The sequence below is a fragment of the Erythrolamprus reginae genome, chromosome 12 (genome assembly GCF_031021105.1).
Source record: "Erythrolamprus reginae isolate rEryReg1 chromosome 12, rEryReg1.hap1, whole genome shotgun sequence".
NCBI classification, from domain to species: Eukaryota; Metazoa; Chordata; class Lepidosauria; order Squamata; family Dipsadidae; genus Erythrolamprus; species Erythrolamprus reginae.
Window position 1 is genome coordinate 1,091,810 of NC_091961.1, and position 26,603 is coordinate 1,118,412.

At 45.5% G+C, this 26,603-nt stretch overlaps 1 protein-coding gene across 14 annotated transcripts in view; it reads left to right on the forward strand.

Moving 5' to 3' along the window:
• The window catches only part of AAK1 (AP2 associated kinase 1), an 82,399-nt gene that overhangs the window by 36,582 nt on the left and 19,214 nt on the right, over positions 1-26,603 (forward strand). For 11 of the 14 annotated variants that reach the window (XM_070765101.1, XM_070765102.1, XM_070765103.1 and 8 more), the window contains exons 12-17: positions 1,209-1,462; positions 2,840-3,076; positions 8,512-8,735; positions 11,562-11,719; positions 13,344-13,460; positions 25,734-25,835. In XM_070765101.1, the coding sequence (XP_070621202.1) occupies positions 1,209-1,462; positions 2,840-3,076; positions 8,512-8,735; positions 11,562-11,719; positions 13,344-13,460; positions 25,734-25,835 (1,092 nt within the window). The remainder of the gene's footprint in view (positions 1-1,208; positions 1,463-2,839; positions 3,077-8,511; positions 8,736-11,561; positions 11,720-13,343; positions 13,461-25,733; positions 25,836-26,603) is intronic. The other 3 variants (XM_070765109.1, XM_070765112.1, XM_070765108.1) reach the window with 2 other exon arrangements.

A 26,603-nucleotide genomic window follows, 5' to 3' on the forward strand; every position in this document is an offset into this window, starting at 1 on the left:
TTTTGCATTACCCTAATAAGTAGTCAACGTCTTAATTGAATAGAGAGGAGAGAACAATGCAACCCATGAATAAAAGAAAAAAGTAAAAGTAAAGAGTTAAAGAAGAGAAGAGAAGAAGAAAGAAAAAGAGAAGGAAACTCTACACATATATTCAACATGGCTGTTGTGTCTCACACCTTTTATAGACTTGTTTACATTTCTGTTCATTACTGGTATTTTTGTGGTCATTGGTTTATATAGTGTTCTGCCCGGCTCTCTGGTAGGAGCCTCCCGAAAATTCAAGGGTACAAATTGCACACACACGTTTGAAAATTCAAAACAATGTTCTTTATCACAAAATTCAAAATAAACTGAGCACTCTTTTTGTATTGCAAAGAGCACTCGTCCCAAAACAACCAGGTAGTCTGTACAATTTATCTTAAGCAGTCATTAAGTACTTAGCTAGCAGCTGTGAAGAAACTTCACACCTCTTCTTCTTCCAACAAAGTGAGACACACAGAAACACAGAAACACACACACACAAACACGTTGCTCTGCTTTGGTTTCAAAGGCGTGAAAAATCAACAAAGTGAGAAAACAGCAACACAGGATCCCTGAAGAACTGCGATCAGATACTCTTTCACAATGGCCAAACCCACATGCTGCTATTTATAGCAGCAGCCCTAGTTACTGGAGTCCCACCCAACCACAGGTGGCCTCATTTTCTCTTGTAATAATCCTTCAGTTGTCTCCTATGCATCACTCTACGCATGAGTGGATGTGTCATTAATTCTTGTTCAGAATCCAAGGATGATACAGATGATTGATCTCCTCCTGGGCTGTCTGCCAAACTCCCCTCTTCCCTGTCACTCATGCTTCCTTGGTCAGAGGAGGCTTCGTCGGCAGATTCCATCGGGACCAAAACAGGCCTGCGGCATGTGGAGGTCTCCTCCACATCCACCTGCACATTCCTTGGGGCAGGAGCTGGGCCAGAGCTAACCACAACATACAAGAATAATTTTGATTTCTAAAACTGAAGTCTTATCCCATTGTTGACACCTAGTGGGTCACTTGTGAGGGCTCCCAGTCTTAACGTGGTTCTGGTCCAACTCCCTTACATTCCTTCCCTTGGCCCGTGTGGTTCCGCAGTGGCTCCCAAGGGGGCAAGGGGGGCATGAAGGACGCCCTCCACCTGTGCTCCATTTCACCTCCGCACTCTCTGCTTGCAGCTCCAGGTCCTTTGGGGGCCGGGCAGCCCCCCCTCCCTGCAGCCGCCCCTCAGCCAAACTCTCTGCCTCAACCGGCCCAGCCCAAGCCCCCCGGCACGGCCCAGACCGTGGCTGCTGCTGCCGCTGCCGTCACCGCACAAGCCCAGGCCACGCCGCAGCACCAGCTCTTCCTCAAGCAGCCACAGCCTCCCTCGGCCACGGCTCTCTTCTATCAGCAACCTCCACAGATGCCACCCCTGCAGGGTCAACCACAGGTAAGGCTGGCAAGCCCCGGCTTGCTAAAATTTAATTTAATTTATTGGACTTCTATGGGACGCAGGGCGGCTTACAACAGTGAACAATACAATACAAAGATATAGAAGTCAAATATAGATAATAAAATAATATAGATAATAAAAATGGTAGAATGGAATAGAATAGAATAGAATAGAATAGAATAGAATTCTTTATTGGCCAAGTGTGATTGGACACACAAGGAATTTGTCTTTGGTGCAGATGCTCTCAATGTACATAAAAGAAAAAGAGACATTTGTCAAGAATCAACACTTAATGATTGTCATAGGGGTCAAATAAGCAATGATATTAATAAATAAGCAATGATATTAATAAAAATCTTAGGATACAAGCAAAAAGTTACAGTCATACAGTCCTAAGTGGGAGGAAAAGGATGATAGGAATGATGAGAAAAACTAGTAGAGATAGAAGCGCAGATTTAGTAAAAAGTCTGACAGTGTTGAGGGGATTATAAAAACCCTGACACCTTATCCAGTCAGACACACATACAGACGTACAAGCAGATAATGTTGCTTGGCGGGGCCCAGGGGAAGAGCCTTCTCTGTGGGTGCTCCAGCCCTCTGGAATCAGCTCCCCCCAGAGATCCACACTGCCCCCACCCTCCCTGCCTTCCGCAAGACTCATTTATGCCACCAGCCGTTTGTTTGTTGTGTGAATGGTAATGACTGGTTTTAATACTGTTGGGGTTTTAGATGAATTTGTTTTAATATTAATTGGATTATGATGTTGCATTGTTTTTATATTATTATTATTATTATTATTATTATTATTATTATTATTATTATTATTAATTAGATTTGTATGCCGCCCTGCTCCGGAAACTCAGAGCGGCTCACAACAACAAAACAATACAAATCCAATAGTTAAAACAGTTTAAAAACCCTTAATATAAAAAGCAGTCATACATTTCATACAAACTATAAATAAAACAAAAACGATCCAGGGGAATCAATTTCCCAATGCCTGATGACAGAGGTGGGTTTTAAGGAGTTTGCGAAAGGCAAGGAGGGTGGGGGCAATCCCAATCTCCGGGGGGAGTTGGTTCCAGAGGGTTGGGGCCGCCACAGAGAAGGCTCTTCCCCTAGGCCCAGCCAGACGACATTGTTTTGTCAACGGGACCCAGAGAAGGTCGACTCTGTGGGACCTAACCGGTCGCTGGGATTTGTATATGTTGTAATCTCTGCTCCGACCTCCCAGCTCGTTGTTGCCGATTGCATGGGGCCTCATGTTGGACTGTGTTGTCAATGCAGGGAGGGGGGGGGCTGGGGAGAGCCTGTCGCGGCACTGCGCTTTGAAATGGCAGGCGGTGACGAAGTTTTCGCTTTCCGCTCTCCCAGGCCCACAAGATGCCACAGGCTGCGCCAACGCCCGGAAAGCCTCAATTCCCAGTCGCGCAGCAGGGAGCAGGGGCCGCCACCCAGCCGCCGCAGCCGCTACCGCCACAGCTATTGGCCCAGCAAGCCACCATGCAGGCTAAGATTGTTGCTGGGCAGCCGAAGCCCCCCCCGCAGCTCCTCCAGCAACAGCAGGTGCCGCCTTTGGTTGCCCCAGCAGCGGCCAGCCAGGAACACCCGGTAAGGAGCCGGTAGGCCTTTCCTGCCATGGGTTTTAGCCGCCACACCGGCCATGTTCTGCACCGTGCGCTGCGTGAGACCATTAAAAATGGTGCCATAAAGCAGTGTTTCCCAACCTTGGCAACTTGAAGATATCTGGACTTCAACTCCCAGAATTCCCTAGCCAGCATTCGCTGGCTGGGGAATTCTGGGAGTTGAAGTCCAAATATCTTCAAGTTGCCAAGGTTTATTTATTTATTTATTTATTATTTATTTATTTATTAGATTTGTATGCCGCCCCTCTCCGTAGACTCACAACAGCAATAAAACAATTCATGACAAATCTAATAATTTAAAAACATTTTAAAAACCCCATTATTAAGCAGACATACATACAAACAAACATACCATACATAAATTGTATAGGCCCGGGGGAGATATCTCAATTCCCCCATGCCTGGTGGCAAAGGTGGGTTTTAAGGAGTTTACGAAAGGCAAGGAGGGTGGGGGCAGTTCTAATCTCCGGGGGGAGCTCGTTCCAGAGAGTTGGGGCCGCCACAGAGAAGGCTCTTCCCCTGGCACCCACCAAACGACATTGTTTAGTCGACGGGACCCGGAGAAGGCCAACTCTGTGGAACCTAACCAGTCGCTGGGATTCGTGCGGCAGAAGGCGGTCTCGGAGATATTCTGGTCCGGTGCCATGAAGGGCTTTATAGGTCATAACCAACACTTCGAATTGTGACCGGAAATTGATCGGCAACCAATGCAGGCTGTGGAGTGTTGGTGTGACATGGGCATACCTGGTTGGGAAACACTGCCATAAAGAATAAAGGGGAATTTAAGAAACCAGTTTGGCCTGTTGTCTGAGCGCAGCCACCAGGGTAGCTAGCAACTCTTTAGTACAGTGATGGCGAACCTATGGCATGGGTGCCACAGGTGCCACATGGAGCCATATCTGCTGGCATGCGAGCCGTTGCCCTAGCTCAGCTCCAATGTGCATGTGTGTGTCGGCCAGCTGATTTTTGGCTTGCACAGAGGCTCCGGGGGGCGTTTTCGGCTTCCAGAGAGCCTCCGGAGGAATCGGGGAGGGCGTTTTTACTCTCTCCCCCCCCCAGCTCCAGGGAAGCCTTTGGAGCCTGGGGAGGGAGAAACACAAGCCTACTGGGCCCACCAGAAGTTGGGAAACAGGCCCTTTCCGGCCTCCAGAGGGCCTCCGGGTGGTGGGCGAAGCTGTTTTTGCCCTCCCCAGGCATTGAATTGTGGGTGTGGGCACTCATGCATGTGTGATAGAATCATGAGGTACAACACTTAATTGTTGTCACAGGGGTCAAATAAACAATGAAGAAACAAGATTAATAAAAAATCTTAAGGATACAAGCAACAAGTGACAGTCATAAGTGGGAGGAAATGGGTGATAGGAATGATGAGAAAAAAACTAGTAGTGATAGACTTAGTGAATAGTTTGACAGTGTTGAGACTCCCATCAGTGCCAGATGTTACCCTTGAGTGTGACTCGTTGGAGAACCAGGCTGAGGTTGACCCAGAACCGCAAGGTTCAGTAGGTGAGGTCTCGTTTTGATGGGCAACCTGAATAAAGATTTATCAAGATAGATATTGCAGCTCTGCCCTTCTAACTGCAGCCAAATATCCCGTGTATCTGTTTCATAATTGGCATAAGTTCTGGCCTCATAACGTCAATACTCTTAAATACTTTATTCTTGTTTGACCGGTCAACTGACCCTGCTTTGTGCTGGGAAGTGGAGTGGACGAGAAGGCAGCCTCTCCCTCCCTCTCCTCTCGCTTTGGCTTCCTTTCAGCCCTGTGGGCCAAGACCGACTGGAGCAGCTCTGCTGTTTGCTTTGGCCTCCGCTCCTGGGCTGGAGAAGACGCGATGGAAGGAGAAGGCCTTCATTTAGCCGAGCCTGCAGGGCTTGGGGGGGTTACGTGGGCAGGGTCGTTTGCAAAATTCCAAACTGCTCAACCAGAATTTGGAAGGAGTTGATTCCATATTTGGAACCGAGAGCTGAAGTTAGCTCAGTTTCAGTGGAGAGGTTTCGTGGGCCCCCTTGGGCTTTAGTCTTCACTGCAGAGTTCAGTGTTTCCCAACCTTAGCAACTTGAAGATATCTGGACTTCAACTCCCAGAATTCCCCAGCCAGCGAACGCTGGCTGGGGAATTCTGGGAGTTGAAGTCCAGATATCTTCTAGTTGCCAAGGTTGAGAAACACTGGTGTAGTTGAATAAATGTTCGTTTTTTTGGCAGCGTCCTGGTTGCCCATAGGGCAGGCTTACAGCAATAAAAGCATAATACAAAGTTTAAAATTACCCCAATACATAATAACAACACTAAAAAGTTTTATCCCAATAAACAACAGGCAACCAACACTCATACATACTAATGGCCAGGGCAACAAACCGTCACTTAATGCCCCCAGGCCTTCCGACATAGGTGCGTTTTAAGCGCTATTCAAAAGGCTAGGAGAGTGGGGCAGTACGGATCTCTGAGGGGAGCTGGTTCCAGAGGACTGGGGCCGTGACAGAGAAGGCCCTGCCAGCTGGCATTGCTTGGCCGACGGGATCTGGAGGAGGCCGACTCTGTGTGACTTAATTGGTCACTGGGACATGTGAGGCAGAAGACAGGTGGGCTACCTGGAATTTTTACAGGGACAAAGAGTTCCCCAGGCTCCCTGGGAAGGTTTGTGGGATCGGGGTGGGTGGGATATACTCTATGGGTTAGCTGTGCGGAAGCTCCCTTCCAGAACATTCTCCACCACCACCACCACCACTCCCCACCCTAACAGACCTTCCATTTAATGCTCCTAATGCAGGCGCTTATCAAGTGCTCTTTGCTTAATGAAAACCAGGGTTTTCCCTCCACCGAGAGAAGCAGCTGCCTCCCTCTAAAGGGCCTGGGGGTTTCCCAGCAGTCTCAGCTCCCATCCCTCCAGATGCTGGCAAGGAAATTTCACCCCGCCTGCTCCCCCCCCCCCAAATAGACCGGCTCTGAATTATATTCCACTGTAATCGGTGCCATTTGTTTCTGGTTGTTTGGAAATGCAGCTTTTCTGGGCTGTTGTGAGCATCCGAATGGAATCGGCAGAGAAGAGCCGTCCAGCCCAGAGCTGGAGGTCTTTTGCCATCTGGTGTTCAAGAACTGGTCGGGGGGGGCAAGCCCCTCCCTGCTTCCCCCTCCCCAAATATTCATGTGAAGTAGAACGTGCCCAAGTGAAGAGATTTCTTTTAGTTGTCAGTTTTATCAATCCCATGGATGAGCATCGGAGCAGGACGACACAGTGCTCATTTTAACACAAATTGAAAGAGGAAGAGAGGAATTGGAGAGAGGGAGAGAGGAATTGGGGGAGAGAGACAGAAAGAGAGGAGAGAAGAAGGGAGGAGAGAGAAAGAGGTAAAGAGAGAGAGAGAGAGAGAAAGAGAAAGAAAGAGAAAGAGGGAAAAACAGAGAGAGAGAAGGACAAAGTGAGAAAGAGAAAGAGGGAGATAGAAAAAGAGAGAAAGAAAGATAGAAAGAGAGGAGGGAGGGAGGGAGGAGAGAAAGAGAGAGAGAGGAAATCTTCTGGTTCTTTTCCTGTTTTCAAAGAGGTTGAGGCCTCTTTCCACATCCTTTGAAAGGGTCCCTCATTTGGACACGTGATAGAAATAGTCTTCTTGGTGTTTTGGCCTCCGTCGCCTTCCAGATATATACAGGGAGGGAAATTCTGCGTATCGCTTTCTAAGCCACGGTGGTGCAGTGGTTAGAGTGTGGTACTGCATGCTACTTCTGCTGCCTGCCGGCTGCCTGTCATTTGGCAGTTCAAATCTCACCACTGGCTCCAGGTTCACTCAGCAGCCATCCATCCTTCCAAGGTGGTTAAAATCAGGACCCAAATTGTTGGGGGCAACAGGGTGACTGTAAACTCCTTAGCGAAGAAGGACTGTGAAGTGGTACCTAGGTCTGAGAGCTGTTGCTCTTGGTAAGCGTGTGTGTGTGTGTGTGTGTGACTCTACACACCAGAACAGGGGTGGGCTCTCACTTTGCTCGCTGACAGTTCACTTCTACCTGTGCCGCATGCGCCTACCTGGCTGAAAAATCTGGGAGGAAAAAAAGGCAAAACAAGGTGGCAGCCGCACACACAGTGCTGGAAACTTCTGCACATGCTCAGAAGAATATTTTTTTAAGCAAAAGCAAGATAGTGGTCACACATACAGTGCTGGAAAGGTGGCTTCCGCACATGCTCAGAAAGGAGAAAAACGTTTTTAAAAATTGAAAAATAGATGGCAGAACCCGTGGACCAGCACGGACTAAACCTGTTCTGTGACCTCATTGTGATGCACCAGCAGGCCACTTCCACTTATGACCCAGAATAATAGATTAACATTTTACCTGCAGGAGATTACAGAATAAGCAAATTATGCACGTGGTAATAATCTGATGCTCCGTGACGCAATCCTGCTTGGTTGCATTGTCATTTCTGTTAAATTGTTTGATGTGTTGTTCATAAAGAGTTCTCTACTACAGAAGCTTCTGAATAGCTGCCATCTTCCCTTCCTTCCTTCCTTCCTTCCTTCCTTCCTTCCTTCCTTCCTTCCTTCCTCCCTCATTTCTTCCTTTTCATTCTTTTTCCTCCCTCCCTCCTTTTCCTTCCTTCCTTCCTTTTCCTTCCTTCCTTCCTTCCTTCCTTTCCTCCCTCCCTCTCTCTTTTCTTTTTCCTTCCTTCCTTCCCTCCCTCCCTCCTTTCTTCATTTTCCTTCTTTTCCTTCCTTCCTTCATTCCTTCCCTCCCTCCCTCTTTTTCATTCCTCCCTCCCTTCCTTCCTTCCTTCCTCCCTCATTTCTTCCTTTTCATTCTTTTTCCTCCCTCCCTCCTTTTCCTTCCTTCCTTCCTTCCTTTTCCTTCCTTCCTTCCTTTTCCTTCCTTCCTTCATTCCTTTCCTCCCTCCCTCCTTCTTTTCTTTTTCCTTCCTTCCTTCCTTCCCTCCCTCCCTCCCTCCTTTCTTCATTTTCCTTCTTTTCCTTCCTTCCTTCATTCCTTCCCTCCCTCTTTCTTTTTCATTCCTCCCTTCCTTCCTTCCTTTCTTCCTCCCTCCCTCCCTCATTTCTTCCTTTTCATTCTTTTTCCTCCCTCCCTCCTTTTCCTTCCTTCCTTCCTTCCTTTTCCTTCCTTCCTTCCTTCCTTTTCCTTCCTTCCTTCATTACTTTCCTCCCTCCCTCCTTCTTTTCTTTTTCCTTCCTTCCTTCCCTCCCTCCCTCCCTCCTTTCTTCATTTTCCTTCTTTTCCTTCCTTCCTTCATTCCTTCCCTCCCTCTTTCTTTTTCATTCCTCCCTTTCTTCCTTCCTTCCTTTCTTCCTCCCTCCCTCCCTTTCTTCCTCCCTCCCTTCCTTTTCCTTCCTTTTCCTTCCTTTTCCTTCCTTTTCCTCCTTTTTTCTTATCCCTGTTTCCTTCTTCTCTTTCTCTAAAAGCAAGCACCTCCGAGACAGCAAAAGATGTCCACCACTCCTCCATCCGCTCTCCAGGGACAGAAGGTGGGGTCTCTCACACCGCCATCGTCCCCCAAGACTCAGCGAGGGGGACACCGGAGGATTCTCAGCGATGTGACCCACAGCACCGTCTTCGGGGTCCCAGCCAGTAAATCAACACAGCTGCTGCAGGCTGCAGCTGCAGAGGCCAGCCTCAACAAGTCCAAGTAAGGCTGGGGCGACCCTCTGTTTTTCTTGGGGAGCCCTGGGCAGGGGGTCCAGCAAACCTGGGAAACAGGGAAATCAGGGAATTTATCAGGGAAATCGGCAGTTAGGGAAATATCAGGGAATTCGTGAAAAAAACTGAATAAATCAGGGGGGAAAGCCAAAACTGTATTAAATATTAAAATGTTTAAAAGTCAGGGGGAAATCATGTTTTAAAAAAAGGTCATGTGACTGGGTGGGAGTGGCTTACTGGTCGAGATAAGTTTTCAAATAGGTACTTGGATTATTTTTCAGTCAATTAAGTCACATTATTCAATTCAATTCAATTTATTAGATTTGTATGTCGCCCAACAATGGAACAAATCTAATAATAAAAATTATATAAAAACCCCAACAATTAAAAACCATACAACACATACATACCAAACATTATTGGAACAGCCACAAAAAGACCACATGATAGACAGCATTATTTGCGGAGGAGCACAGCAACGTTTGAAGGTTTTGTACTGAACCCACAAGGTTCGGCGTGAGAACAGATTAGGCAAGTAGCTCAGTTTTCTTTAATTGCTATAAAAGTTCAGTTCTAGATAAGGATTAAAGTGATTAAAGCTTTTATGGGTAAAAAAACGTACTATTTAATTATTTCCTATTTTAAAAGTAATGGTCGTCCTAAGGTACTAGAGAAGGAAGAACAATATAAAAAACTTTTAAGTGTTCAATAAATAGTGCATAAGCTGCGTCGTCCGTCCCCCCCCGTGGGCCCAGCAGCCCATTACTGCCTCCCCCTCTGCTGTTCAATTTTGACATAAGTGGCCCTCTTTGACCCCCCCCTTCTTTTAAAACCAGCCAAAATGTGGACTTTGTGGTCTTTTAAGTGCAGATGGACAGTTGAATGTCTTCCTGGTGTGTTTGCTCTCCTGTGTCGAGAGCTGTGTGTTTAGGAAGTGGTTGTTTTGTTTCATTGTATTGCACGGACCACAATGCAAACAGCAGCATCAGTGCTCAGCCACCAGGGAGTAGAAACCATGTTCCGGTCCAGAGCTGGAACAGGGCAGTTAACAAGCTACCAGGAAGGGCCCAGGGTGGTTCGCCTCTCTACAAATTGGGCTGTAAAAATCGCAGGGCGCCTTTTGTGCAGAATCTCAATTCCTTTAACTAAAGTATCTCACAGGGATATTGTGAAAAGCATAAAAGGAAACGGACAGAGAGGAAAAGCCATTATCTACTTTACCGGGAGCTCATTAGAGAGGAAACAGGCTGAAAATGAAACTGTCTTTGCAGGAAAAAACACACAATCCTGGAGAAAGATAGAGTGTGGATAGAATAGAAGAGAACATAGAACAGAATGCAATTCTTTCTTGGCCAAATGTGATGGGACACACGAGGAATTTGTCTTTGGTGCAGATGCTCTCAGTGTGCATAAAAGAAAAAGATGCATTTGTCAAGAACCATGTGGCACAACGCTTAATGATGGTCAAAGGGGTCAAATAAGCAATCAGGCAACAATCAAAATTAATAAAAATCTTAAGGATATAAGCAACAAGTTACAGTCATACAGTCATAAATGGGAGGAGATGGGTGATAAAAACTACTAGTAATAGTAGTGCAGACTTATTTATTTTATTTATTAAATTTGTATGCCGCCCCTCTCCGCAGACTCGGGGACCTAATGAATAGTTTGACAGTGTTGAGTGAATTATTTGTTTAGCAGAGTGATGGTTTTCAGGGGAAAACGGTCCTTGTGTCTAGTTGTCTTGATGCACTTGGTACACACCCCTGGATGTGTGTAGCCCAGGGGTCTCCAGCCTTAGCAATTTTAAGACTTGTGGACTCGAACACCCGGAATTCCTCAGCCAGCAATGTCCACAAGTCTCAGAGTTGCCGAGGTTGGAGACCCTTGACTTAGATGACCCTTTCTGGCCTCTTCCAACTCTATCATTCATGGCTGGTTGAGGAACTCTGGGAGTTGAAGTCCACAAGTCTTAAAGTGGCCAAGGTTGGAGACACCTGGTGTAGCCGGTGGTTTCTTTGCCTTGCCTTGGATCAAGGCCTCCTTCGTCTATTGGAGTCTTTCTCCCATTGAGTGAGGGAGGGAGGAGGCTCTTAAGACTTCACCAGGCAACCAAGTTTATTCATTTATTATTAGATTTGTATGCCGCCCCTCTCCGCAGACTTGGAGTTTTAATGAGAATCTTATTATCCAAACAAGAGTTGAAGGATCACCCTGATCTTACCACCAATGGATGTCGTCTTATGCCAGCTCCATTATTCCAGGCCTCTTTACCTCTTTCTACAAAATACGTAACAGGAGAGATTATCTTTCGGCTGTGCTTTTAATGCTCAATCTGTTCGAAGGTCTACAGTTATTATAGGTTCTTTTGTTCTGAGCTGGGACAACCCAGCCCTCTCTCCCTTTTATCTCCCAAATTAAGAAAATGCGTCTGACATCACTGGGGATACAAAAGTCAACTTAATTTCTCTTCCTGGGTTTCCAAATATACTTCTAGACCACTGCAGGCAATTTGCATTCATTTTCTACTTTATTTATCAAATTTATTTATATTTATAAATAATAAATTATATAATATATTAAAATAAAATATATAACATATTAAATAATATATTTGTTTATATTTATCAAATTTATTTATTTAGAAACCATGTTGTGGTTTGAGTGGTATGTAGTCTTGACAGGGTTTCCGTGGTCTGGGGTGTCAAGTTTTGTCCGTGGCTCTTAGTGGCTTTAGTGAACAACCAGCCCTTGAAGTAGCCTTCCTAACTCTTGACTTCTTGCTCTCTCTCTCTCTCTCTCTCTCTCTCTCTAGGTCTGCCACAACTACCCCTTCGGGGTCTCCGAGGACCTCTCAGCAAAATGTCTACAACCCACCAGACGTCTCTACTTGGAACCCTTTTGACGATGACAACTTCTCCAAGCTGACGGCAGAGGAGCTGCTGAATAAGGATTTCGCAAAACTAAGCGATGGTGAGTTCTGGGGTTGGCGCAGGAGCTGGGCCCAAAGCCGGCTAGTGAAACAAGGCATTTTTGTGACTTTTAGTTCACAACTGACAAACTGCCGTTGTTTTTACTGCCCTGTTTTCCCCCCGCACATTCGTTCATTCATTCATTCATTCATTCATTCATTTATTGGACTTGTATAAGTCTCCATGGACTCTGAGCGGCTCACAACGTATCAATGAAAAACACAACATATAAAATACATCTACATCCAATTAACATAAATAGTTAGTTTAAAAGATTCTAAAAAGTTAAACATTTAAAAACCATTCATTCAAATACACATTGACATCCTACACATTCAATGGCCAGAGGCTGGGGTCTACTGACCCCAAGCCTGGCGGCATAAATAGGTTTTCAGATTTTTATGAAAGGCAAGGAGGGTGGGGGCAGTGTGAATCTCTGGGGGGAGCTGATTCCAAAGAGCCGGGCCCCCCACAGAGAAGGCCCTTCCCCTAGGATCTGCCAACTGACGTTGTCTAGTTGATTGGACCTGGAGAAGGCCGACTGTGAGACCCAAATGGACTCTGGGATTCATGCGGCAGAAGGCGGTCCCATAAGTGACCTTGCACTCACCAAAGCCGAGTTTCAGGGTTCCACAGGTGGAGAAAGAGAAGGAGATGGGGTGGGGCTATCCCTGCTGGACACATACACCTCCTCGGCAAAAGCCTGTTTGCTCCTTGAGTAGCTTCTTCTTCTTATTATTTATTAAATTTGTATGCCGCCCCTCTCCATAAACTCGGGGCGGCTCACAACAGTAATAGAAAAACAATGTACAATACAAATCTAATAATTAAAACTGAAAACCCATAATTTAAAAAACATGCACACAACATACCATACATAAACAATATAGGCCTGGAGAAGTTATATCAGTTCCCCCATGTCTGATGGCAGAGGTGGGTTTTAAGGAGTTTACGAAAAGCAAGGAGGGTGGGGGCAGTTCTAATCTCCAGAGGCAGCTGGTTCCAGAGGGTCGGGGCCGCCACAGAGAAGGCTCTTCTTCACTGGCAACTGGCTTCCATATGTATGAAACCTCTTCATCTGGCTCAGCAGAAGGCTGTTGAGTTATCCAGGACACGCACAGAGAAAAACGTGGGATTCCAGTTGATATCCAGGAGACAGGAGTAATTATTCATTCATACATGACAGATACATTACAGTGTATAAAATAGTGCTTACTTTAGAAACACCACAGAAGTTAAACAGTCAATACCTCTCAATACAATATTACAAGCCTGCCTTTGTCTTACATATCAGACATACATTACAGCTTACAAATACATTAAACTATCATCGAACACCCAGAGCTTACGATATTAGTCACAGTGAATCAGCAGAAAGAACATAGAGAGCAGAGAGAGAGAATCATGCTCTCTGGCTCCCTCTTCTGGCCATTTGCAACACTACGTCTTAGTGTTTGTACTTCAATACAAACGAACCTTCATTGTTAGCTTGTTTCTATATTGCAAACCCAACTGTTTTGCACAGAATTCCTGTGGGTTGTCCTGATCTTCCCCTCCCTGATCTCCACCTTTCCCCCCCAAAAAACCAAACATAATACTTTATGACTAGTCCCTTCGAATTCCAGGTAAACCTCCTGAGAAACTTGATAGTTCGACGGAGAACCTGATCCCAGGTTTTCAGCCTGCACCTTCCGCAGCGCCGGCAGACGCATTCGTCTCTTCTCACCTTGCGCCCATATCAGGTAGGTTGGGGGCTCCCAGAAAGGACGGAGACTCGTCCCGGGTTGGGTTGGGTGTGTCAGGCTGTCTCTCCTGTCGAGCACAACCAAGAACTGTGTGAATAGCCATTAGATAAAAGAAGGTTTCTTCGGTTTTCAAGGCCTGTTGACTTGACTTTGCTTTCTTTGGTTCTACCGCACCACGCTGGCCAAAATCGTTTGAACCGCGGTCCCTTCACTGCAGATGCCAGCTTGAGAACGGTGGATTTATAGCAAGGCCATTGAATGTCTGGCTCTCCAGATGTGGCTGCACAGCTCCCACTAGTTTAAGCTAACCTAGTTAATCAGGATGAATTAAAAATACTGGGAGGTTTGTTTTGTCGACATTAGGAGGCGCACAAGTTTTCCCCGTCTTGAGCGAGACCAAGAAAGTGAGACGTGATGGAATGATCTCCATTGCGTGATGGAATGTTACAAATTGTGTATTGCCACAATGCGAAAAGGATGTGGAGACTCTAGAAAAAGTGCAGAGAAGAGCGACAAAGAGGATTAGCAGCCGTCCAGTATCGCAGGGGTTGCCACAAAGAAGAGGGAGTCAAGCTATTCTCCAAAGCACCTGAGGGTAGGACAAGAAGCAATGGGTGGAAACTAAACAAGGAGAGAAGCAACTTAGAACTAAGGAGGAATTTCCTGACAGTTAGAACAGTTAATCAGTGGAACAGCTTGCCTCTGGAAGTTGTGGATGCCCCAACACTGGGATTTTTAAAGAAGATGTTGGATATTCATCTGTCTGAAGTGGTGTAGGGTTTCCTGCCTTAAGCAGGGGGTTGGACTAGAAGACCTCCAAGATCCCTTCCAATTCTGTCGTTATTATTAAATTAAAGATCAACCATGTGCCAACTTTCAAATCCCCAGAGAAGAATTGTATGAAGCATAATTCTGCAACATGACAGCCATCTAGTGTTCACAATGGTAACTATTATGGAAATATTTTGGAAACAAGGGGTATCCAACCTTGGCAACTTTAAGAGTTGTGGACTACAACTCCCAGAATCCCTGAAGTCCACAAGTCTTAAAATTGGTCAAAGTTACAGGTGCCCCTGTTTTAGCCAGCCCAGGAGGTAGCACCTGAGTCTCCAGGTATTGCTTCTGTACAGCTCAGAACTCCGGATTTCGAAAACTAAATGGCCAAAATACACTGACCATTTTAGGGTGTCTCTTCTGTGCCTGTTGCCCTAGCTTCCTTCCGAGTCCAGTGCATTGGTTATCATGCTGTCAATCAAAAAGGAAAGGTGAATGTGACCTGGCCAGGTGCTGTCTGTGCTCCTTCTCCGCTTTCTTGTGTGTGTGTGTGTGTTGAGATTATACACTTTGATGAAGGTTTTTTGGCTAATGTAGGGAACCTTTCTTTTTGGGGTGGGTACTCAGGACACCTGCCCCCCCCCCAGCCCCATTCTCCACCTGTGTGATGCAGCTTCCTTAGGCTTTGCATGTCAACCTAGGGCTTTTATCTGTGCACCTAGATAATCTAGACAGACACATCTTTCTAAAATATCTAGACAAATCCACAGTGGCTCCTGTATTAACCCTGATGATGCTGAGATGGGAAGCTGAGTCTTATTTTGTTTGTCTCTGTGATATAGGTGGAAATAATAACTTAAGATATCATGATTAGAAAGGCATTGGAGCAAGCCCAGTTTCCCCCCGCTATCTTCTACTTTGCTTGACTTCATTTCCCTCCCTCCCTCCTCTCTCTTCCTTTCCTTTCCTTTCCATTCCATTCTTTTCATTCCTTTCTTTTCCTCTCCATTCCTTTCCTTTCCATTTCTTCCCTTCCCTTCTCCTCCTCCCTTTCCCCTTTTCTTCTTCCCTTCTTTCCAGTGGAAAAAACAAAAGACATTCTGGATCCCAGCCCTCCACTTCTGGCTGTTCCTGACTCTTTCATTCCTCTTCCACTGTCAGATGCACCAGGTAACTATGATTTATGTGAACAGGATGATGTAGCAAAATGCCCTTATGCCCATTAAAATGCAGTGCCACTGGACAAGGGGCCAAAAGTAAGAGAGAGCCCTCTTGGTGCCCTCATTTTGGAAAAGCCTCCTTCTCAAAGTCCACCCGGGTTCTTCTTTGCTGCCCAGTAGGGACTGAATTTTCTGTTTTAAATTTTTTTATCAGTTTCGCTATATATCTGCTTCCATGACCTTCCGTCTATGTTTGGCCCTGATAAGATTTAAGGTTGTTTAAATAGCATTGTAATATTTTGACATAGGCTACTTTATTATCCATAACGTTTTATTTATCATTTACTTATTGAAATCATTTATACAGTCACCCGTGTCATCTAGAACTCTGGGCAGTTCCCCATGAATGATTAAAACCATGTCAATGGCAAAACAACCTAATGCCTTATTAGACTCTCTCGCTCAATGCTATGGTGGGTCTCCACTGCTTTTGGGGAAGCTTGGAAGGTGAGAGTATTCCGTAGGGCAGGAATTGCCACGAAAAGGCAGGGTTCTTAGCTCCTGTACGATGGCAAAATTGAAGAGAAGGGATTAGGAGCATCGTATAGAACAGTGTTTCCCAAGCTTGGCAACTTGAAGATATCTGGACTTCAACTCCCAGAATTCCCCAGCCAGCGAATGCTGGCTGGGGAATTCTGGGAGTTGAAGTCCAGATATCTTCAAGTTGCCAAGCTTGGGAAACACTGGTATAGAAGATCTTGGGGATGGCAATGAAAAGTTAGTCTCAAAGCCCATTGAAATACCAGCCTATTCTTTTTTTAATTCATTGTATTGTATGGCACCTTCACATCAGATTTCAGTAACAAGGACCACGTACAAACCAGGGAGAGTATAAAGTCTTGAAATCTTAACAGGAAGATTGCAGGTTGCAAATTTAACGTTTTACTTCATTTGTCGCCACCGGGAAATTTGCGAAATCTCCACCATAGGCTCTGTGTGAGTGTTGGGTAGTTTGTTTTTCGGCCCCACAATCACAATTTGGTGATGGTATTTTGGCCCTCTCTTAATATACAGTGGCCAGTGCCAATTCGATTCAGTGTTGTCCATATGACATGGGGCAAACCCAGAGTTTTGTTCTGGGTTACCAAAACAAGCAGTTCCAATCATAGTTCCCTCTAAGCTGAGCAGTGAGCAATCGCTCACTTAAAAACCATCATCAACTCAGAGTTTTCCAAACCTGCCCAGAAGCCGAGAGGGAAAGAGTGAGAGGGAAGGAGAGAGAGAGGAAGAGAGGAAGAGAGAGAAACAGATAGAAAAAAGAGAGGAAGGAAAAGAGAAAGAAAAAGAATGGGAGTAAGGAAGAGAGAAAGAAAATCAAAATCTAGTTTGAAACTAGCTCAACTATTTAAGTGGCATTTTGATATTGATAGAGTTGCCCTATTATGAGCTCACTGTTATAGACACACAGTACAGTATTTTATTTTGAAATTCTCTGAGGCAAAACAGGGTGGGTTTTTTATTTGTTTGTTTGTTTGTTTGTTTGTTTATTTATTATTTCTGTGCCGCCCAGTCCCAAAGGGACTGCCGCTCAGACACTATACTTTTCCGCCCACCCCGCAAAAAAATTAGAGGGAACCCTGGTTCCAATGCTTCTTGAAGATGCCCAAAGTGGGTAGAAGATTGTACAGCAGCTTTTTCAGGCCTAAAAGTTAATGTCCAGAGGTGGGTCAGAGGCCTTTTTGTAGCTAAATTTTGAGAAATCTTTGGTACTCACTCCTTTTGCAAATTGGTTGCTGGTTGAAGGGCCTGTTTAAAATGGCACGTGACACATCTCCTGAAATCCTGGAGACCACATGGGTGGCTGAAGAACCTTTTCAAAGCTTTTGTGACTCACTGCTGTCTACGCAAGACTAGCAAGATTGAAGTAAGCGATGCATAGTCATAGCAATGGATGCCCAAAGTGGGATTAGACACATGATTTGTACAAATGCAAAGCCCAGCTGCTCCTTGGTGTAGATCATCCTGACGTGTCCATATTGTCCTTCCTGCTTCTTTGCTTTCTGAGCCCTGGGATCTGCCATTTGGGGATCTCAACTCTCCCAAATAGGTGACTTGACTGGATTCCGATGAGGTCATTTCTCCTCCCCAGCTGATGTCCAAGGAAAAGAACTCTGCTGCAGTGGGTGTTTACTGGGTTAGCTGCCCTTTGTGGTGGTTTTACTTCCCGTAGTTGCAGAGTGAGTAAAATAGTGTGAAGTGTGTGTTTTTATTCAAGTGCTTTGCTGCACCGTGATTCTAAGTGGACCAAATAGCCGAATAGTTGCTGAATGGATTTCATCTTGGCAAAGTCTCTATCTCTCCCTCCCTCCCTCCCTCTCTCTCTCTCTCTCTCTCCCAATTTGTCTCTCTTTCTCTCTCCCCCTTTCTTCTTCTCTCTTTCTCTCTTCCAGTTTCTCCCTCTCTCCAATTTGTCTCTCTCTCTCCCTCTTTCTCTCTTCCTGTCTATACAATTTCTCTCTCTCTCCCTCCTCCTCTCTTTCTCTTTTTTTCTGTCTTTCTCTCTCTCCAATTCGTCTCTTTCTCTCTCCCCCTCTTTCTCTTTCTCTCTTTCTGTCTGTCTCTCTCTCTCTCTCCCAATTTCTCTTTCCAATATGTCTCTCTTTCTCTCTTTCTGTCTGTCTCTCTCCAATTTGTCTCTCTCTCCCTCCCTCTTTCTCTCTTTCTGCCTGTCTCTCTCTCTCTCCCAATTTCTCACTCCAATTTGTCTCCCTCCAATTTCTCTCTTTTTCTCTCTCTTGAGCATTTATGCTTATGGGTTGTTTATGTACGTTGAATCTTTTGCTAGGACATCTTGATATCGCAGGGTAGCTATAAAGCAGGGGAGGCAGCCGTGATATTTCAACCGCCTGTGCTGAAGGCAGCTTGTCGGATGCGTCTCCAGCAGCACAAATCAACCCTGCTCCTCCTGTGGGGCGAAGGCCCCATTGAGCAGCCAGGGGAGCCTTTGTCCACTTTTGGGCTTGGCTTTGCTTTGGCTGCAGCTTCGACCTGCTCGGCTGGTTGAAGTGGGCGAAGCAGTCAGGGATTGTGTGTCCCGTCTGGGCCCTTGTGACCTCACATAGCAGGAACCAAACCGTTGACACATCGATACTCGATAGACAGGCGAAATTATCTCTGGGAGCTTGTTGAACAAGAAACTCCTAGGAAGGTACATTCTTCCTATAATCAACCTATACACCAAAACACCTGAAGGCAGGACGGGTGGAAACTACTCAAGAAAGATCTACTGTATTTTTTGGAGTACATGACGCACCTTAGTTTTTGGGGAGCAAAATAGGAAAAAGAATCTGCTTACCAGGTATTCCTCTGGCTAGCGTCCTTAGCCAGCACATTGTTTTATCCCCTGGTTAGGGCTTAAAAAAAACTTTATTCAGAGAGAGTACCGCACGAATCTCAGCGGCCGATAAGGTCCCACAGAGTTGGCCTTCTACGGGCCCCATCGACTAAACAATGTCGTCTGGCGGGCCCCAGGTGAAGAGCCTTCTCTGTGGTGGCCCCGGCCCTCTGGAATCAACTCCCCCTGGAGATTAGAACTGCTCCCACCCTCCTTGTCTTCCGTAAACTACTTAAGACCCACCTATACCGCCAGGCATGGGGGATTTGAGACACCTTTCCCCCAGGCTTATTATAATTTATGTTTGGTATGTATGTGCTGTTTGGTTTTTAATTATGATAGGGTTTCTAGTTTTTTCTTAATATTAGATTTGTGCCTATATATATTGTTTTATCGTTTGTCGTGAGCCGCCCCGAGTCTTCGGAGTGGGGCGGCATACAAATCTAATAAATATTAAATATATATATATAATAAATAATAACAGAGAAAGAGCTTGCAGGCTGGTAAGAGCTGGGAACATCGTTAGCATCTGGTGAGGGCTGGAAAGAAGCATTTGGAGGAAGTAGAGCAATGAAAAAACCCTACAAAGACAAGGTTTGGAAAACATTCTTCGCAGAGCGTAACAATGAACCAGGTGCTAACAAGGTTCCCAGCTCTTACCAGCTTGCAAGCTCTTCCATTGTTACTCTCTCCGAATAAGATTTTTAAAAAACCCTGACCAGGGGATAAAATAATGTGCTGAAGCTGACCAGACTAAGGATGCTGGCCAGATGAATATGTACCTGGTTAGGGCTGGAAAGAAACATTCGGAGCAAGTAGAGCAATGAAGAAAACCCCCCTGCAAAGACTTGTGCTGGGAAAACATTCTTTGCAGAGAGTAACAATGAAAGAGCCTGCAAGGTCGGAGCTGGGAAGATCGTTAGCGTCTTGTTAGGGCTGGGAAAAAAACTTTGGAGAAAGCTACATTCAGAGTATAAGATGCACCCAAATTTTCAGCCTCTTTTAGGGAGAAAAAAAGTGTGTTTTATACTCCGAAAAATACGGTACATTCCTTTGTTTAACCAGAGGAGTCATAAGAGTGTGAATCATACTCCAATATTATTATTTTTTTAGCTTCCTCACATGTCCACAATAGATGATAAAATGTCCCTTCTTTATTTTTACACTTCCAACATTCATTGGATATACCTTGATACATCTTAGATGGTGTATTATTGGAGCATTTGAATCTTAAAGAGCCTCGCATGCTGGAAAAAAACCAAGTTTGATGCCACTTTTATTCCGGGGGGGCGTTGGGTTCATTCCTGGGTCGATTCACGCTTCCTTTTCTCCGTGTTTCACAAGCTCAGCAAATCAGCCTGCAGAAATTGGCTCACAGCTGCTGGGAGAGTCTTCGCAGAACCCGGTTAATTGCAGCCTTTCAAGGCAGCTTGATTTGCATAATTAATTATGCACTGGAGGGGACAAAAGACAAAGATTCCTTGTCAGCTTGTGGGGGTTACAAAGGTCACAAATGGGAGATTCACGTCTTGTGCATCTGCAACTTGCTTGTCGGAAGGGAAAAAAACAGCGAAGAGCAAGGAAGAAAAAGGCAGCAATCACAGCGGCAGCTCTTGCTTCCATTGCAATTCCGTTCCCGTCCCTTCGGAAGCCTGTGGGGTGTGTGGGGCAGGCAGGACCTTGTAATCCATTGAATCAGAAGTTTTGAAGGATCTCCCGGCCCGTGTGGGACGTTCACACCTTGGCACCTGTGGCTGTGCGTCCTTGAATGGGAGATACACAGGCAGTCCTAACTTACTGGCCTGGCCCCTCCATTGCTAAGCATCACTAAGAGGAAAACCATGTGACCACAACAGGCTCACGACCTCACTTCCATTTGGGGAATTGTGGCACTTATTAGTCAAGGGCCCCCAGGACTGCAGCTTGGTTCCATTAATTAAATTTAATTTAACTTACCGTATTTTTCGGAGTATGTTCTGTCGGGCTCTCTGACAGACTCCTCCCAAAAATTCGCAGGTACAAATTTCAGACACACACACGTTTGAAAATTCAAAACAATGTTCTTTATAATGAAAATTCACTTAAACCAAGCCCTCCTTTGGTATAGCAAAGAGCACTGGTCTCCAAACAAACTGGTAATTTGTAAAAGTCCCTTATCAGTTCTGTGATACTTAGCTTGCAGCTGTGAGGTAATTCACAGTCCTTTTTCTTTCACAAAGTGAAACACACTTTGCTCTGGTTTAGTTTCAAAGCGGGGGAAAATCAGCACACAAAAGGTCAAAGTCAGCAAAGCAGTCCTGAAACACAACGATCAGATAATCCTCCACAATGGCCAAACCCACAGGCTGCTCTTTATAGCAGCCTCCCTAATGACCACAGCCCCACCCAACCACAGGTGGCCTCATTTTCTTTGATAATAATCTCTCAGTTGTTGTTGCCTATGCATCGCTCTCCGCATGCGTGGCTGTATCATTAACTCTTGTTCTGAATCCAAGGAGGAGCTAGAGAATTGATCTCCTTCTGAGATGTCTGCCACGCTCTCCTCCTCCCTGTCACTCATGTCTTCTTGGTCAGAGGAGCCTTCATCATCAGATTCCACCGGGGGGGGGGCAAAACAGGCCTGCAGCATGTGGATGTCTGCCCCACATCCACAGTCCTTGGGGCAGGAGCTGGGCCAGAGCCAACCACAACAGAGTATAAGACGCACCTTAGTTTCTGCGGAGGAAAATAGGGAAAAGAATCTGCTTATCTAGCTAGCATCCTTAGTCTGATCAGGCTCAGCACATTATTTTATCCCCTGTTTAGGGCTTTAAAAAAACTTTATTTGGAGAGAGTAACAATGAAAGAGCTTGCAAGATAGTAAGAGCCAGTAACATCATTAGCACCTGGAAAGAAACATTCAGAGCAAGTAGAGCCATGGAAAGAACCCTGCAAAAAGTTAGGACTTGGAAAACATTCTTCTTTGCAGAGAGTAACAATGAAAGGGTTTGCAAGCCAGTAAAAGCTGGGAACATTGCTAGCACCTGGTTAGGGCTGGAAAGAAACATTTGGAGCAAGTTAGAGCAATGCAAAAAAAACCTACAAAGACAGTTTGGAAAACATTCTTCGCAGAGAGTAACAATGAAAGGGTTTGCAAGCCAGTAAAAGCTGGGAACATTGCTAGCACCTGGTTAGGGCTGGGGAAAAAAGCTACATTCGAAGTATAAGACGCACATAAATTATCAGCCTCTTTTAGGGAAGAAGAAAGTGCGTCTTATACTCTGAAAAATACAGTAATTCATTTGACTTTTAAGCCGCCCAAGAATAATAAACATCATAATAGAACAATAGCAATCGGGTTGCTCCCCGGTATGCGCCACACTGCGCACTGGTAGCGAACATGGAGCTATGCATGCAGCTCTGCATCTCCAGCATGTGCAGGAATCTCGCAAGAGGATGCGCACGCATATGTGAGATTTGGGCGATTTTTTTTGCTTCCACCAAGAAATATTGCCAAAATCTCACGCCCGCCTCCGTCTCCTGCGAGACTTTACTTCCTGCACAGCAACCCGAAACTGCACACACATCACACCGGTAATGGCGGTAAATTGGAACCCCCGCCTACGCACACACACACAATTTTTTTTGCTGAACTTGAGAAATTGTGTTGTGCCTTCCTCTTGGCCGGCCTGTGTCACTCAAAGCAGCTTATGGTGTTTCAGATCAGTGCGTTTTAAAGGCAGAACCGAAAGAGGCTGAGAGAAGTTGCGAAGCGAGCAGAGACGAGCGATTGCAAAGGGCACCCCGGCTCCGGTTGGGCCAAAGGGCCCCCAGGTTCAAAAGTGAAACTTCAGGCAGCATTTTCCACCGGCCGGTCATCGGTCATTCCTCGGGAGAACCTCCGTCAGGATGATATTTATTTTCAAGTTTAGCTTCCCCGACTTGGAGAGCTGCACGAAACACACTCGCTATGTTCAACATGTAAAACGAGGTCTTTTAACCCGCAGCTGTTTGTTAACCTTGTCTGTCTGGAAGCTGATTTATAGCCACCTGAGATGGTGCCAAAATAAATAAATAAATAAAGGCCAGACCTGCCAGTGCTTCTTTCTCTGTATTTTTAGTTTTCAGTGGTCTTCAGATGTGACGGAATCCCATTTAGCATCCTGTGAAGTGGGCAACCTACACTAGTGCAGTGTTTCCCAACCTTGGGAACTTGAAGATATTTGGACTTCAACTCCCAGAATTCCCCAGCCAGCAAATGCTGGCTGGGGAATTCTGGGAGTTGAAGTCCAAATATCTTCAAGTTCCCAAGGTTGGGAAACACTGCACTAGGGAATAGCAATTTCATTGACTTAAATCTGTGGCTTGTTTTCAACTAACTTTTGGCCTCTTGATCCAAAAATAACCACAGTTTTTGTCTATTTAAGCTACAGGACGCCCTCAAAAGTCATACAAATTGTGCATGGAAAGGGAAGGAAAGTAAAAACCTACCAAATATACTGTTTACAAAGAATAATTTTATTCATACAAAGGCTATAACAGTTACTGCAAGTTAAATTGTGTTCACACAAATAGTTGTTTTTTTATTGAACAGTAATTATACATATTAAGGTAAAATTTTTCACATAGAGGTTTTTCCGGAGTGTTTAATCTGTGGACATTGTCATTTGATGCTCCAACAATAGTCAGCCATCCTATGTCCATCCCATCTACCTTGATATGGTCCCTCCATAACCTTTAAATTTTGGTGGAATCGCTCACCTTGCTTATCACTGACTGCACCAAGATTTTCTGAGAAGTTAGCAAGAGGGCTATGTCAAAAATGCAATTTGATGCTCATGTTGCCTAATTAACTATATTATATATATATAAGGTGTAGAGAGAAAAACTTGACGTGATAGAAGAAAACTAACTACAGTTTTGAAACCAGCATGCCTAATTAACTACAAAAAAGCACAAAAGTCAAACTCAACAGAAATTGTGTTACAAATTGTTCCCCAGTGCTATCACCTGTCTTCTTCAAATTCTCAACTCTTTCCAGAACCCTCCAGGATTAAATTTGATTAATGTTCAATTCGGACGTGCTTGGGAGTACAGTGGTACCTTGGAACTTGACCGCTTCAAAACTTGTTGAATTTGGTATATGATGCATTTTGACGTGAAAATGTTTCCCAGTGTTGGGCGTTGGTCTAGTACTCGATGCGCTGGGATAGGGAAAGGGGGGACGGGCGCCATGGGGAATGGACAGGACGTCAGCCCTTGTGGGAAAGGCACTGACGTAGGAAAATAAAATTCTCCCCAGCTGAAAAAAGGGTCACAGGATAAGTTGTTATTATTATTGTGAACCGCCCAGTGTCCAATGGGAGTTGGGTGGTACATAAATCTCACAAATAAATAAGTTGTGTGGTTTGTTTGGGACACGCCCTCTTTGCTACTCATCGCGCTTCTCAGAACCAATTCACACCAAGTAATGAAGTACCGTTGTACATTGAAGCACATTCTATCCCATCCTCACTGGCCAATTGGATGCCTTAGTGCAGGGGTAGGCAAAGTTGGCTCTTCTATGACTTGTGGACTTCAACTCCCAGAATTCCTGACCCGGTCTTGCTAGCTCAGGAATTCTGGGAGTTGAAGTCCACATGTCGTAGAAGAGCCAACTTTGCCTACCCCTGCCTTAGTGTAAGGGTCCCAAACCGTTCAGGAAGATGAATAAGTGATAGACAACGTTTGAGGGGAGAGTTGAATAGCTGGAAATGCCTTCTCAGAAATGGTGCTTGGACCAGTTCTCTCCATTCCAAACCATCACAACCACAAGTTCATCTGAAGGCAAACATGCACGTGGTAGGATTCCACCTGGGTCGGTCAATGGGACCAAAGGTTTTGTCTTCTGAGCTTTTGGATTCTTACTGGAGCCCGCCTTCAGGGAACTTCTCTCTAACTTCTCTAGGCTGGAGAGAAGTTCCTTGGAAGATGGGCTCCAGCATGAGTCTGAAAACTCATGGGGCAAAACCTCTGGTCCCATTGATTGACCCACATTGGATCCTACAACAAGCTCGTCTACTGGAAGACTCTGGGTTGTCAGAATGTGGATGCTGGTCTTTTTTATAGAGAAATTTTTGAGTGGTGGGCTTGATCCAGAGGAAATTAGGCCTTGGAAACTTAATCAAAAGAAGCCTGTCTTGATATTGCAATCAATAAATCAGGGTGCTTGTTTCATTGAAGACCTTACATTGCCCAGCCTGGTTGCATCATCAGTGCGAGAAGAGAGTGTCCACTAAGTTATTCAAGTTACTAAGTAACTTACATCACGCTAGCACTGAAGATCTGACCTGGTTGGTTAAGGAAATGTCTGCAAGAGACCCCCCCAAGCTGAGAGACCCCCAAGGACCCTTCATTTCCACCCTCAGCTACAAAGATTTTCTCCTGTCAAAATCAGTCAATGTTGATAAGTGTCGATGGAGATCCTCACTTATTAAGGTCATGGTTGTCCCAAAGGGAGGCAACTGGACTTTCTGTTTTTTTCTTTGAAGACGTTTCGCTTCTCATCTAAGAAGCTTCTTCCACTCTGGCTGGAGCAAAGCCTGGCTGGGGAATTCTGGGAGTTGAAGTCCAAATGTCTTCCAGTGGCCAAGGTTGGAGACCCCTGCTCTAAAAGGGTGCAAATTGCCAGCTGTCTACAAGGACCATCAATCCTTCCACGGCCTACCATCCTCCAGCCAGAGTTGAAGATGCTTCTTGGGTGAGAAGACAAATATCTTCCAAGAAAAACCAGGCCAGAGAATCCAGTTGCCACTTGGAAAAAACCCCTTTGGGACCAGTGTTGGTCAGGATGACCAAGCCCGGGGAAGGGGGACTTTCCCAGCGTTGTTGGTGACACTTCAGCCGCCTCCCTTCAACGGAAACGGCTTGAGTGACCGTGTTTTTCCTTGACTTCTTTCTTGCTCCTCCCCGCTTCCTTACCAGAAAAACTGATTGAGGGCCTCAAATCTCCCGAGCCTCCGCTACTGCTCCCCGATGTCCTGCCTCTGGCCGACCCCTTCGGTAGCACCTGCGATGCTATGAATGGTAAACACCCCGGAACCCTCTTTGTTGTTGTCCCCCCTCCTGCATGTCGACCCGTGTTCGATTGCATGGTCTGCACCCCTGCATGTACATACGGGTCTCTCCAAGTGGTGGCCCCCCCAGGGGGTGTGCCTGGGGTGAAAAAGCTGTGGGTCCTTCTACCCCAAGGAAGACAGGTAAATCCAGGTGAGTCCAGGAGGCTCAAATGTTCTTTACAAGCAAAATCACAGGTAGAACGTTGGAAATTGAGCCGGATAAACATTTTTTCTGAAAGAGTAATACAGTGTCCCCTCGATTTTCGCGGGGGATGCGTTCCGAGGCCGCCCGCGAAAGTCGAATTTCTGCGAAGTAGAGATGCGGAAGTAAATACACTATTTTTGGCTATGAACAGCATCCCAAGCTTCCCTTAATACTTTAAACCCCCACATTGCAATTTCCCATTCCCTTAGCAACCATTTAGATCATTACTCACCATGTTTATTTATTAAAGTTTATTAAAAAAATGTTTTTTAAAGGCAGACAAAAGTTTGGCAATGACATATGACATCATCGGACGGGAAAAACCGTGGTATAGGGGAAAAACCCGTGAAGTATTTTTTAATTAATATTTTTGAAAAACCGTGGTATAGACGTTCGGCGAAGTTCGAACCCGTGAAAATCAAGGGACCACTGTATAGCCAGGTAAGGCAGCATTGTTAAAGAAAACCAGACTTTTAACTCCACGAAGGCTTGGCTGAAGTTTGGAGGGAGCCAGCCCACTCCCAGCCTCGT